The 15390-nt window shown below is 41.1% G+C and overlaps 1 protein-coding gene across 3 annotated transcripts in view; it reads left to right on the top strand.

Annotated features, from left to right (window-relative positions):
* Positions 1–15170, top strand: part of CLIP4 (CAP-Gly domain containing linker protein family member 4) — a 138961-nt gene extending 123791 nt beyond the window's left edge. For all 3 annotated transcript variants that reach the window (XM_056568559.1, XM_056568558.1, XM_056568561.1), the window contains exon 15: positions 13742–15170. In XM_056568559.1, coding sequence (XP_056424534.1) covers positions 13742–14066 — 325 coding nt within the window. In that variant the 3' untranslated portion in view covers positions 14067–15170. The remainder of the gene's footprint in view (positions 1–13741) is intronic.
* Positions 15171–15390: the final 220 nt, after the last annotated feature.

Raw genomic sequence — 15390 nt, 5'->3', positions numbered from 1 at the left:
ACACAAAGTTGAGGATGAGTCGGAAAAGAAGGGTAAAAGACTGATTGAAGTCCCGTCTTGGTCCTCCGAACAACCGAGAACCGGACACCTTCAGGCGAAAATTGTCGCCTAGAGATGTCCAATGCTCTAACATCCGACACCCGTTTAATGGAAACCAGACAAAGTAGTGTAGTCAATTTGAACGACAAAAATTTTAAGGATAGCGCTTCATTGGCATCCCAGGAGGTAAAGAAGTCTAATACTCGGGAGACATCCCAAGTCGATTGATATCGAGGACGGGGAGGACGTTTAAATTTCACTCCCCGCAATAATCTGCACACTAACGGATGTTTGCCAACCGGTAGAGAATCCACCGGACAGTGATATGCCGATATGGCAGATCTGTAAACATTCAAGGAACTGTAAGATTTTCCGGCCTCAAAGGCATCTGCCATATAGTTGACTATGATGGGAACAGGTGCTTGAATGGGATCAACCTGTCGTTGATCACACCAACGAACCCATAAGTACCAGGCTGATCGATACGCCGACCTAGTCCCTGGGGCCCAGGCCAGGGCGAGGAGGTCTCTAGCTGATTGTGAAAGGTCGCTACCAGCGTCTGGGACCTCGAAACCAACCACACGAGGAGTGGAAGCTTGCCTTCCTGGATCAACGGATGGGGTTCCCCGATCGGATTCGTGAGAAGTAGAGGTGCGCAGGGAATCAATCGGGGATAGTCGATGGACATCCCCAGGAGAAGGGGAAACCACGGTTGCGTGGGCCACCAAGGAGTGATCAGAACCACTGTCGCTCTCTGAGTTGTTACTTGTAGCAGAACTCTGGTAATCATCTGGAATGGGGGAAACGCATAGTGAATCCCCTGCGGCCACACTTGACGAAAAGCGTCCACTGCTGACGCTTCCGGGTCCGGCCTCCAGCTGTAAAAGCGGGGTAATTGCCGGTTGAGACGAGAGGCAAAAAGATCCATATGTAAGGGACCCCAAAGTTCTCGAATCATGAGAAACACAGATCGATCGAGCGTCCAATCGCTGCAATCGACTAGGTAACGGGAATTCCAATCCGCCACCGAGTTGGATATACCTGGTAGGTATTCCGCCACTGGGATGATGTCCCTGGATAGGCAAAAATGCCAGAAGTCTGACGCAATGTTCGCCAGAATCCTGGATCTCGTGCCTCCAAGGCGATTGAGATATTGCACTGCCGCCACATTGTCCATGCGTAATAACACGCAGCAATTGGATCTGTGTGGAAGAAAACTCCTGATTGCAAAGAATGCCGCCAGTAATTCCAGTGCGTTGATGTGGAGAAGAGATTCGTCTTCTGACCAACTCCCTCCTGTTGTGGCTCGACCACAGCGTGCCCCCCAACCATGTCGACTCGCATCGGACTCTATGATGATGTCTGGGCAGGAGTTGAATATAGTTTTGCCGTTCCATTCGACGGCATGGCGTAGCCACCAGTGTAACTCCGTCACCGCCTCCGGGCAGAGAGCAATCTCGTCTGCGTAGCGTAAACCCTGGCGAAGATGGAGGATCTTGAGCCTCTGAAGTGCCCGATAATGGAGCGGGGCCGGAAAGATTGCTTGAATGGAAGCCGCCAACAGGCCGACTATTCGAGCAATCATCCGTAACGACACCTGACCTTTGCGCAACACAGCCCTGATTTATTTGCGAATCAGGGCTAGTTTGGCATTGGGTAGACGTAGTACTGCTTGTTCGGTATCCACCAGGAAACCTAGAAATTCCATCGATCTTGAAGGAATCAGAATGGACTTTTTGTCGTTGATCAGGAACCCTAGTTCCTTCAACAACCCCACAGTCCACTGACTGTGCAACAAGACTTGTGCTCTGGAACTTGCCATGATCAGTAAGTCGTCCAGATAAATAATTAGTCGCACCCCTCTGCTCCTGAGAGTCGCTACTACCGGCTTGGGTAACTTTGTGAAGCACCAAGGGGCCGATGATAATCCGAATGGCAGGCAGGTGAACTGCCACATTCGGTCTCTCCACAGAAACCTTAGGAAAGGTTGGGAGGATGGGTGCATGGGGACGGTGAGATACGCGTCCTTCAAGTCGACCTTCACTAACCAGTCGCCCGGCCATAAGAGGTCGCGTAACAGGTGGATACCCTCCATCTTGAAGTGACGGTAAGTCACGTGTTGATTCAGGTCTCTTAGGTTGATCACAGGGCGATAGCCGCCATCCTTTTTCTTGACAAGGAATAAATTGCTGATAAACCCTGGGGAGTCCACCTCCTGTACTGCATTTTTTGTTACAAGCTCCTGAGCTCGGTGTCTATGAGTGTCATGTTTTGGGACGAAAAATGAATGGGATGTGGCCTGACGTTCAGTACTGGAAGGGACTGAAAATCTATCTGGTAACCCTTTACCGTATTGATGATCCAAGCGTCTGCCGTAATCATGGACCAGACGTGGATAAAATACTTCAGTCTGCCCCCCACAAGTGTTTGTGATAGTGTAAGGGGATGTATACTCACCGGCTGACGGACGGGATCTGGGGAAACCTCGGCCTCCACGTCCCCTCCAGGGGCGTCCACGTGGTGGAAAGAAGGGGGTAGGTTGTGCCACCGGCAAGGTGTATGACTGCTGAGCAGGAGCGTACGGCTGTGGATTTGGTCTAGCGTAGGGCCTGAAGTAGGCAGTGCGGCCGGCAGAGCGCCCTCTCCCTCTGCCGGCCTTGCCAAAAACCTTAGGGTTAGAACCCGATTTTTTCAGTGAATTCTGAGCCTTATCAAGGCTAGTAAATAAGGACACAAATTTATTTATATTCTTGATCAAATCCTCGCCGAAGAGAAGGCCTTCAGCAGAAGGGCCCGGCTCATTCTCAGCAAGGTGCGACAATTGAGGTTCCAATTTCATTAATATGGACCTTCTGCGTTCAATAGAACAAGTTGTGTTGGCGCTGCCGAGCATGCATATAGCATGCTGGGCCCACCCTCTTAGCTGCCCTAAATCCACCGGCTGGGAGGTAGAGGCTGCCTGTTCCGACAGGTTTAAAATTTTAGTAAGCGGGCCCAGGAGGTCTAAGATCCGATCCTGTATTACCTTGAACGAACGTTCAATTCCTTTTTTGGAGTATTTGCCGGAGCGGGTTAAATATTTCATCAGGACCGGATCTATTTCCGGTGTTTGTGCCACTTTCTTGGCCACATATGGTCTGGGGCACTCTGATCGCAATTTGTTGCGATTGGACCGATCCAGTGCTTTTCTGGTCCAAAACTCTATATAGTCCGCAACTTGCGGTAATGGGGCCCAATCCCCTGACCGGGGATGAGTGATAGCCTCCGGACTAAAGAACGGTTGTCCGAGTGTATCTAATACCGTCTCGGAAGGTATGTCGAGATTGGCGTTAGAATTTTCTGCTAAGAACCCCGCATCCTCTTTGTCAGAGTCGGAGTCCGTGGCCTCGGCCACCTCAGAGACTTCTGACGACTCATCCTCTGATGTGTCGTACGAGTCTGGTTTTGTCCTTTTATTGGACTTATGCCTCTTTGTAATGGTCTCCTTGAGGCCCAAGGGTCGGTCGTATTCAGGATGTGGGGTTTGACAGGCCGGAGTGGGTCCTGTCCTGGACATATTATTTTCTTCCCCTGCCGGGGAGTCGAGTTGTTCATTAATATGTTTGCGCTTGGAAAGCGCTTTGCCCCTATTAGGTTTCTCTCCAGAGACTGAGGGTTTAATAGAGGGATGTATAGTTGAGGCTAGTGCAGCTTGGACAGACCTATTTATGAGGTCTTGTATCTGAGTAGCCGTCATTAACTGGGAGGCTTCTAACTCAATATGCTCCTCAGTACCAGCCATGATAGGAGTATGTTTGTTGTTATCACCAGCCATATCTAGTGTAGGCTATCAAGTAGCACTAAGATATTCAAAGTGAATCTGTAGTGGACCTCACTATGAGCTCCACAAGCTATTGAATAGGTTTCTATTATAAGCTGGTTATGCTTGGAAACAGCCTAGTTGTCAATAGTATAATTAATTGCAGGCTAAAGGTTAGCACCTAACAGGATCCTGTCAGTATTCTGTGACCGGACTGTGAAACTACCTGGGGAGATGGTAATTGACCGAAACGCTGACCACCACAAAATTGCTGCCGTTCCTCTCGCCGCTCGCACCACACTGGCGACGGGGAGAGGAGGCGGCAACTAGTCACAGCGGTCCCAGGCGAAATCTCACGAGAACTCTGCAGGGAGCGCTGTGATTGGTGGAGTGGTGTTAGCAAAGCGCGTCAGAAGATGCGCGTTAGAAGAGGAAACGCCCTCCTCCCCTCCTTTCCGGCGAACAAGAAGCTCAGTGGCGGGAAGGAGGGAGGAGAAGCGCGCGAAGAAGCTCAAAATGGCGCCGGTAAGCCAAAAGAGAGGGTGGGAGGAAGGGGGAGATAGACGGAAAAGAATTCCGTGTCTCGCCCTCACAGAGGTAAGCCGGAACTCACCGGCCACCGGCAAAATCCCTAAGGGACAAACGGTTAGAATATGACAGATATATATAAAAGGAAAATATATAAAAGGGAAATAATTGAGAATATAATGATAGATAGGAAGAATATATGAGAAAAAGAGATGAATTTGAATAGTCAGAAACTTATAGAAAACATATACATTCAGTGTACTTATCTGTCTGCCATGAGCAGAAAGAAAGAGGAGGTGGATCGTCCAGCAGCCTCATTTATAGCACCAGTCAACAGGAAATGGGAGGAGGAAGGCGCAAGGGCTGCTGGGAGTTGTAGTTTTTTCAAAAAGTTATATTAAATACATTATTTTAATAAAATTCTGCTATGAGCATTAATAAAAGAAAGATTAATGCAAGATATGAGCCTCCTGTCTGATATATATAACTCAGGATCAGTACAGGATAAGTCATGTATTGTAGTCACAAGCTGACTTGTCTTATTTGTATGTAGACTGTATAGTGTTGATCAGAGGTGACCTATACACTGATATGAATGTGAATAAGTTATCCGCATTCTATACACAATAAGTGAATGTATAAGTATTCGCCTCCTTCGCCTGGGTGTTTAGTGAAGGTGTATTTTGGCAGCAGTGTCAGCCTCCAGTCTGTTTATGGGTCTCTCTCTGTTCGGCACATGTGGACGCTGCATTTTTCCCCCATTCTTCAGCCTCTGTCAGGTTGTCTGGGGATCACAAGTGCACAGATATTTTCAAGGCTTCCTTCTTTGTTTCAAAGGTGAACGTATTCTTTAAGTGCGTATTCCATGAGGCCTCGTATATCGCAGCCACAGATGCAGCATTGCTTAGTGAGGATATTCAGAACCTTTATTATATAGAATCTGCCTTTCATGTGACCCCTCCAGAGCGCCATGTGCTGCAACTGTGTCTAAACACTATTCTGCTGCACTGTTCATCCTGAGCTCCCTTCTTCATGAATAGAACCAGTGGAATTGCAGTGATGACCGACACCAAAAGAGAAATAACTGCATAACACACATTTCTCTGTTAGTCAGGTCCTGTAATGCAGCAGTCTCCAATCTGTGGGTCTCCAGCTGTTTCAAAACTGTAATGCATAACATTATAAGAGTTGTAGTTTTGCAGCTATAGAGAAACAAGGGACCGCATGGAGGAGAACGGGATCTGCATCAGACCTACAGGGATCGAGGTAGGTGAGCGTCAACATTTTTGTTTCCCCTGTGAACCTATTATTACTTAGGACAGAGTTTCCCAATCGGGGTGCCTCCAGCTGTTGCGAATATACAACTCCCAGCATGCCCAGACAGCTTTTTCCCATGGGGCCATATAAACATATCACAATTCGCAAAAAATTTTATATATCGTGCCCTGCCACCATGAAGTAAAGTGCAGTGTTCCCAGAACTGTGGCTCTCCAGCTGCTGCAAGATTACAACCCCCAACATACAGTGCATGCAAAAATGTGCAGAGCTTCTTCTTCTATAGATCCAATGAAAAGTAGGTCAGAAATGCCTCAAATAATCATATAAACACAGCTTATATATTATATATGTTGGCAAAAATTATAAGCCACAACAATATCTGAAACCAACAAATTTGTAAAGAATTAAATCAAAGTTTATTGAACATGAATAAAATATTCCCAACAAGTCACCCAATAAAAACATATACACACAAGATATGATAAAAGAGCGATGGGGGGACCAGAAATTCATATGAATTACAATCTAATTAGATATTATAAACAAAAGCGCAAAATAGAATATTAATGGCAAATACCTAATAAATACTGAATAAATTGCTCTGTTATCCCACTCTAGGGGTAAGGCACATGTCAATACAAATAAATATGATAATCATATATAGGGCCAAGAATAGTGAATTTATATAAAATATATACAGTTAGAGATGTGCAAATAGCATAACAATAGCAGCTTAGTATTAGCAATAAAGTCTCACAGTGGCATTTATCATAATAAGGGCAAAGTATATGTAAAGTGCAATAATAAATGAAACAAATAATGGGGCAGTAATATACCCAATGGCGCTGATGTCCACAAAATAGTAGGTCCTGGCTCCCCCACCTCACCCTTCAGGGACCTACTATTTTGTGGACATCAGCGCCATTGGGTATATTACTGCCCCATTATTTGTTTCATTTATTATTGCACTTTACATATACTTTGCCCTTATTATGATAAATGCCACTGTGAGACTTTATTGCTAATACTAAGCTGCTATTGTTATGCTATTTGCACATCTCTAACTGTATATATTTTATATAAATTCACTATTCTTGGCCCTATATATGATTATCATATTTATTTGTATTGACATGTGCCTTACCCCTAGAGTGGGATAACAGAGCAATTTATTCAGTATTTATTAGGCATTTGCCATTAATATTCTATTTTGCGCTTTTGTTTATAATATCTAATTAGATTGTAATTCATATGAATTTCTGGTCCCCCCCCATCGCTCTTTTATCAGGTCTTGTGTGTATATGTTTTTATTGGGTATATTTACGTCCTGTGGCCGCTCCCGATCTGTGAAGCAGGCTCAGAAGCTGAGCGCACTTTGTATCTGCGAGGTCCCGGTTGCTATCAGCAACCAGGACCCGCGGCTAATACCGGACATCGCCGTTCGGGCTGATGTCCGGCATTAACCCTTTAGACGCCGCAATGAAAGTGGAGTCTAAAACGGCAGAATACACCGCCAGTTAGCTCAGCGGAGCTGTTCGTGATCGCCGCTGTGAAATTGCGGCATCCCGAACAGCTGACAGGACAGCGGGAGGTGTCTTACCTTGCTCCCGGCTGTCCAATCGGCATTTGATTGCTCCAAGCCTGAAATCCAGGCTTGAGCAATCAAGCGCAGAAAACACTGATGGCAATGCATTGAAAAGTGTTAGAGATGAGTGCATGCAGTTTTATAGCCACTAGAGGGGGCTATAATACTGCATAAAAAAAAAAATGGTTCATAAATGTGATTTAACCCCTTCCCTAATAAAAATCTGAATCGACCCCCTTTTCCTATTTAAAAAAAAAGGGTGTAAATAAAGATAAAAACACACATATGTGGTATCGTCGCGTGCATAAATATCCGAACTATAATAATATATTGTTAATTAAACCGCATGGTCAATGGCGTACGCGCAAAAAAATTCCAAAGTCCAAAATAACGTATTTTTGGTCACTTTTTATACCATAAAAAAATTTATAAAAAACGATCAAATAGTCTGATAAAAACAAAAATGGTACCGATAAAAACTTCAGATCATGATGCAAAAAATGAGCCCTCATACCGCCCCGTATGAGGAAAAATAAAAAAGTTATAGGGGTCAGACGATGATCATTTTAAACTTATAAATTTTCGTGCATGTAGTTATGATTTTTTCCAGAAGTACGACAAAATCAAACCTATATAAGTAGGGAATCATTTTAATTGTATGGACCTACAGAATAAAGATAAGGTGTCATTTTTACCGAAAAATGTACTGTGTAGAAACAGAAGCCGCCAAAAGTTACAAAATGGCGTTTTTTCTTAAATCTTGTAGCACAATGATTTTTTTCTTTCCATTTCGTCGTCGATTTTTGGGTAAAATGACTGACGTTATTACAAAGTAGAATTGGTGGTGCAAAAAATAAGCCATCATATGGATTTTTAGGTGCAAAATTGAAAGGGTTATGATTTTTAAGGAGGAAAAGACGAAAGTGCAAAAACTGAAAAACGCTTGGGCCTTAAGGGGTTGATGAAATTTGATTTAATTCTTTACAAATTTGTTGCTTTCAGATATTGTTGTGGCTTATAATTTTTGGCAACATATATAATATAGAAGCTGTGTTATATGATTATTTGAGGCATTTCTGACCTACTTTTCATTGGATCTATAGAAGAACAAGCTCTGCACACTTTTGCATGCACTGTATGTAGGAGGTTGTAATCTTGCAGCAGCTGGAGAGCCACAGTTCTGGGAACACTGCACTTTACTTCATGCTGGCAGGACACGATATATCACAATTTTTGCGAATCCTGATATGTTGATATGGCCCCCTGGGAAAAAGCTGTCTGGGCATCCTGGGAGTTGTAGTTTTGCAACAGCTGGAGGCACCCTGATTGGGAAACTCTGTCCTAAGTAGTAATAGATGCACAGGGGAAACATAAAAATGCTGATGCTCCTCTTCCTCGGTCCCTGTAGGTCTGCTGCAGATCCCGTTCTCCTCCATGCGGTCCCTGTTTCTTCTCTCTGCTTCCCACAATCATCTTTAGGACCTTTCCTGCTCAACCAATCAGTGGCCGCAGAGTTATGTACCAGGTCAGTGATTGGCTGAGCAGAAAGGTCCTGTAAGTCCCATAAGGCACCGGACTGCATGGAGGAGAACGGGACCTGCGGCAGACCTACGGCTAGGTGAGCATCAGGATTTTCTTATGTTTTGTTTTCACCGCGCCCTGGCACAACATTAAAGGGGTATTCCAGGAAAAAAAAAATTTTATTTTTTTATATATATCAACTGGCTCAAGATAGTTAAACAGATTTGTAAATTATTTCTATTAAAAAATCTTAATCCTTTCAATAATTATCAGCTGCTGAAGTTGAGTTGTTGTTTTCTGTCTGTCAACAGTGCTCTCTGCTGACATCTCTGCTTGTCTCGGGAACTGCACAAAGTAGAAGAGGTTTGCTACGGGGATTTTATTCTAAACTGGGCGGTTCCGGAGACAGGTGTCATCAGAGAGCACTTAGACAGAAAAGAACAACTCAACTTCAGCAGCTCATAAGTACTGAAAGGATTAAGATTTTTTTAATAGAAGTCATTTACAAATCTGTTTAACTTTCTGGAGCCAGTTGATATACAAAAAAAAAAAGTTTTTTTCCTGGATAACGTGAAATGTGATAGAAATAATGATTTGGGGGAGGGGGATTGTGAAATTAAGGATGGGCACGAAATGTGTGGAATTTCACAATTTATTATATCGCAATCGCATATTGAAATTCCAGTAGTTGTAGTTTAGCAACAGCTGGAGAGCCATGGGTTGGGGAACACTGCACTGCACATTGTTGCATGCTGGGAGTTGTAGTCTTGCAACAGCTGGAGAGGCACAGGTTGAAGATCAAGGCTATAGAGCAGTGGTCTCCAACCTGCGGACCACCAGATGTTGCAAAACTACAACTCCCAGCATGCCCGGACAGCCAACGGCTGTCCGGGCATGCTGGGAGTTGTAGTTTTGCAACATCTGGAGGTTCGCAGGTTGGAGACCACTGCTATAGAGAGATGCTTGACATCCCCTGCTGGTTCTGTTTTGCTGTCCATTGCTAGTAGACTATCCAGACTTTAATGGAGTACTCTAGTGCAGAAACACTTATTCCCTAGAAGGCACCCTGGCAGGAACGAGGCGCGTTGACCCCCGCGTGAAACGGCATGTATCTCTATAGGAGAGCCAGAGACACAGTGTTCAGGTATCTCCAGCTCTCCCATAGAGATACATGGAGGGGGGTGGGCAGGTGTACACACACTCCCTGCTGGGGTACAGTGCAGGAGATCGCGGGGTGTCCCACCAGTCACACCCCTCACCATCAGACACTTGGATAGGGAATGTGTCCCTGCACTGGAGTACTCCTTTAACATGGCTGCAATGTTTGCCTCCCTGTCGGTCTCCACATTGGCGCCAGCCTTTTTAAAGACTATAGATATATAGAACAAGCAGATGGTTTTTCCGGAGTTGAACCAATTGTCGAATTTTTGGCTTTTTAGCCCAGGATAAATAATGGAGCCGCTTCCCATCGATCTTTTATTCTAAATAGTGGCCCCATGTACTTTCCCAGTAAAAGGGTTGCCTGGTTAAATGAATAGCAGCGCGTGTCACAAGCGGTGACTTAAAAGCAGTTCTGCCTCTACATTGCGGTCCCGGAGCAGCGCAGAGCAATAAGCCCTCACAGCAGGATCCACATTTAATGATTCCCCGCTTCGCTCTTCCAGGGCTTTTAGCTGAACATTAATGAATAAGAGAATGTGCCGCTCCCCGAAAACAAAAGCTGCAAGAATCCCAGATAGAAGCCGAAAAATATTCTTCTCAATTTACTCCAACTTTATAAAAGTCTTCGCTGCCGCTAAAAGGATTTATTTTTCTTTAGTTAGTACAGAATTTTTCAGTAATAAACAAGTAAAAATATGAGGTCACCATGATACCCAGAATCTGTTGGGGGGGGGGGGGGGGGGTGTCGGCTGCTGTTCTGTAATGATGTGTTCTATATAAAGTATCTGCTCTGCCAGAAAGCATAGTCACCCAGCGGTGCACCAGATATAACATCGGTACTGATAGGGGCAGTATATAGTTATATTCATGTACATAAGGGCAGTATTATAGAAGTTATATTCTTGTATATAGGAGCAGTATTATAGTAGTTATATTCTTGTATATAGGAGCAGTATTATAGTAGTTATATTCTTGTATATAGGAGCAGTATTATAGTAGATATATTCTTGTATATAGGAGCAGTATTATAGTAGTTATATTCTTGTATATAGGAGCAGTATTATAGTAGTTATATTCTTGTATATAGGAGCAGTATTATAGTAGTTATATTCTTGTATATAGGAGCAGTATTATAGTAGTTATATTCTTGTATATAGGAGCAGTATTATAGTAGTTATATTATTGTATATATAGGAGCAGTATTATAGTAGTTATATTCTTGTATATAGGAGCAGTATTATAGTAGTTATATTCTTGTATATAGGAGCAGTATTATAGTAGTTATATTCTTGTATATAGGAGCAGTATTATAGTAGTTCTATTATTGTGTATATAGGAGCAGTATTATAGTAGTTCTATTATTGTATATATAGGAGCAGTATTATAGTAGTTATATTCTTGTATATAGGAGCAGTATTATAGTAGTTATATTCTTGTATATAGGGGCAGTATTATCGTAGTTATATTCTTGTATATAGGAGCAGTATTATAGTAGTTATATTCTTGTATATAGGAGCAGTATTATAGTAGTTATATTCTTGTATATAGGAGCAGTATTATAGTAGTTCTATTATTGTGTATATAGGAGCAGTATTATAGTAGTTATATTCTTGTATATAGGAGCAGTATTATAGTAGTTATATTATTGTATATATAGGAGCAGTATTATAGTAGTTATATTCTTGTATATAGGAGCAGTATTATAGTAGTTATATTCTTGTATATAGGAGCAGTATTATAGTAGTTATATTCTTGTATATAGGAGCAGTATTATAGTAGTTCTATTATTGTGTATATAGGAGCAGTATTATAGTAGTTCTATTATTGTATATATAGGAGCAGTATTATAGTAGTTATATTCTTGTATATAGGAGCAGTATTATAGTAGTTATATTCTTGTATATAGGGGCAGTATTATCGTAGTTATATTTTTGTATATAGGAGACAGTATTATAGTAGTTATATTCTTGTATATAGGAGACAGTATTATAGTAGTTATATTCTTGTATATAGGAGACAGTATTATAGTAGTTATATTCTTGTATATAGGGAGCAGTATTATAGTAGTTATATTCTTGTGTATATAGGGAGCAGTATTATAGTAGTTATAATACTGCTCCTGTATAAAATAATATAACTACTATAATACTGCTCCCTATATACAAGAATATAACTACTATAATACTGCTCCTGTATAAAATAATATAATAGTTATATTCTTGTATATAGGAGCAGTATTATAGCAGATATATTCTTGTATATAGGAGCAGTATTATAGTAGTCATATTCTTGTATATAGGAGGCAGCATTATAGTAGTTATATTCTTGTATATAGGAGCAGTATTATAGTAGTTATATTCTTGTATATAGGAGCAGTATTATAGTAGTTCTATTATTGTGTATATAGGAGCAGTATTATAGTAGTTCTATTATTGTATATATAGGAGCAGTATTATAGTAGTTATATTCTTGTATATAGGAGCAGTATTATAGTAGGTATATTCTTGTATATAGGAGCAGTAATATAGTAGTTATATTCTTGTATATAGGAGCAGTATTATAGTAGTTATATTCTTGTATATAGGAGCAGTATTATAGTAGTTATATTCTTGTATATAGGAGCAGTATTATAGTAGTTATATTCTTGTATATAGGAGCAGTATTATAGTAGTTATATTCTTGTATATAGGAGCAGTATTATAGTAGTTATATTCTTGTATATAGGAGCAGTATTATAGTAGTTATATTCTTGTATATAGGAGCAGTATTATAGTAGTTCTATTATTGTGTATATAGGAGCAGTATTATAGTAGTTCTATTATTGTGTATATAGGAGCAGTATTATAGTAGTTATATTCTTGTATATAGGAGCAGTATTATAGTAGTTACATTCTTGTATATAGGGGCAGTATTATCGTAGTTATATTCTTGTATATAGGAGACAGTATTATAGTAGTTATATTCTTGTATATAGGAGACAGTATTATAGTAGTTATATTCTTGTATATAGGAGCAGTATTATAGTAGTTATATTCTTGTATATAGGGAGCAGTATTATAGTAGTTATATTCTTGTATATAGGGAGCAGTATTATAGTAGTTATATTCTTGTATATAGGAGCAGTATTATAGTAGTTCTATTATTGTGTATATAGGAGCAGTATTATAGTAGTTATATTCTTGTATATAGGGAGCAGTATTATAGTAGTTATATTCTTGTATATAGGAGCAGTATTATAGTAGTTCTATTATTGTATATATAGGAGCAGTATTATAGTAGTTATATTCTTGTATATAGGAGCAGTATTATAGTAGGTATATTCTTGTATATAGGAGCAGTAATATAGTAGTTATATTCTTGTATATAGGAGCAGTATTATAGTAGTTATATTCTTGTATATAAGAGCAGTATTATAGTAGTTATATTCCTGTATATAGGAGTAGTATTATAGTAGTTATATTCTTGTATATACGAGCAGTATTAAAGTAGTTATATACAAGAATATAACTACTATAATACTGCTCCTGTATAAAATAATATAGTAGTTATATTCTTGTAAATAGGAGCAGTATTATAGTAGTTATATTCTTGTATATAGGAGCAGTATTATAGTAGTTATATTCTTGTATATAGGAGCAGTATTATCTGTTCCTATGTATCTTCTTTTTTCTATAGAAGTACCTCTGGCTCCTCCATACTCTTAATGGGTTGTGCATTAGGGGTAGGGTGATTTTGGGCACAAGAGAAATTTTCTCTTATGTTGTATTGATTGTTACCTGTGTGTGTGTGTATATAAATATATAATTTTATTTTTTCTCTCCTGTGGACAGGCCCAGAAAGCCAGTTCTTAGACGCAGCTGGAGCAGCACCAGTTCCACCAGCACCAGTGATGGGGGAGTGAAACTGCACAAGGGTTCACAGGTCCTGCTGACAAGCTCCAATGAAATTGCTATTATACGGTACATTGGTCCTACAGACTTTGCTCCCGGCGTATGGTTGGGACTGGAGCTCCGTTCTGCCAAGGGAAAGAATGACGGATCTGTCGGTGAGAAGCGATATTTCCACTGCAAGCCAAACCACGGCATCCTAGTCAGACCCGGCAGAGTGACCTACAGGGGGATTAATGGATCAAAACTGGTGGATGAGATCTGCTGACCCTAATTCTCTCACAGGACTGGACTTTATTTTGGAGGTCTTGGAGTTTTGGGTTAAATTCTTTTATTTTTCGTGTCATTTAAGGTTCTGTTACTATTGTCTGATTTCTGTTTTATTTTTTTTTTTGGCTTTTATTTGTTATAAGAATGTAACTGGAATCATGAATGTATCTCCCACTTAAGTCTGAGGTAACATGACTTACATTGGGGTGTCCCGGTATCCAGCCTAACATCACCTGTCTAGGCCCAATGCTGGACAAACGTTCCCCCGATATGACATGATGATCGTTCGAGGACATATTTTGCTGCATCTTATCTTACTGCTGTAAGTGTGGCATCCCAATGCAGGGGTTTGTTTACTAAGGTTCAAGGGTGTTAGGGTTATCCTGCATTATATATTTAATTTTTAAATATTAAATAAATAATGCATTAAATTAAATATAAAAAAATTTTTCTCTGTAGAGGAAGACTTGGTGTGAGGTCATAGGAAAAAGTGAACTGTTTATTGGCTATGGGTTTCGCTATTGGTTATCGTGGTAGTGGCTGCGAAATAGAAAGCTTGGCGAGTTTTTATGTTATAGACCATTGTTTCCCAACCAGGGTGCCTCCAATTGTTGCAGAACTACAACTCCCAGCATGCTAAGCAGCAGGTATCATAGTCTGAGCAGTGGATGGGAGACTAACAGCAATGCTCCAGCTGTTGCAAAACGACAACTCCCAGCATGCCCGGACAGCCGAAGGCTGTCCGGGCATGCCCAGAGTTGTCGTTTTGCAACAGCTGGAGGCTCCCTTGTTCGGAAATACTGGTATAGACATTACTCATCACTGCTTATGGGTTGTATTATCACAACCTCCATTGATGTTCTCTCTTGACCTCAGTTTAGAATGTATTGGGGAATCCCTTATAGAGATTGTCTAGCTTCATACACACTATTGAAGAGAATGTCAGCTGCAATTTACATACGAAACTGCTGATACTGTTAAAGGGGTACTCCGGTGGAAAACTCTAACTTTCTGGCACCAGTTGATTAAAAGGAAAAAAACTAAACAGATTTGTAAATTACTTCTATTAAAAAATCTTAGTCCTTCCAGTACTTATTAGCTACTGAATACTACAGAGGAAATGTATTTTCTTTTTGGAACACAGAGCTCTCTGCTGACATCACGAGCACAGTGCTCTCTGCTGACACCTCTGTCCATTTTAAGAACTGTCCAGAGTAGGAGAAAATCCCCATAGAAAACATATGCTGCTCTGGACTGTTCCTAAAATGGACAGAGATGTCAGCAGAGAGCACTGTGCTCGTGATGTCAGCAGAGAGCTCTGT

Source organism: Hyla sarda, chromosome 3 (assembly GCF_029499605.1).
Source record: "Hyla sarda isolate aHylSar1 chromosome 3, aHylSar1.hap1, whole genome shotgun sequence".
Classification (NCBI taxonomy): domain Eukaryota; kingdom Metazoa; phylum Chordata; class Amphibia; order Anura; family Hylidae; genus Hyla; species Hyla sarda.
Note: the sequence above shows the minus strand (reverse complement) of the source record. Positions and strands in the feature narration are given on the sequence as shown.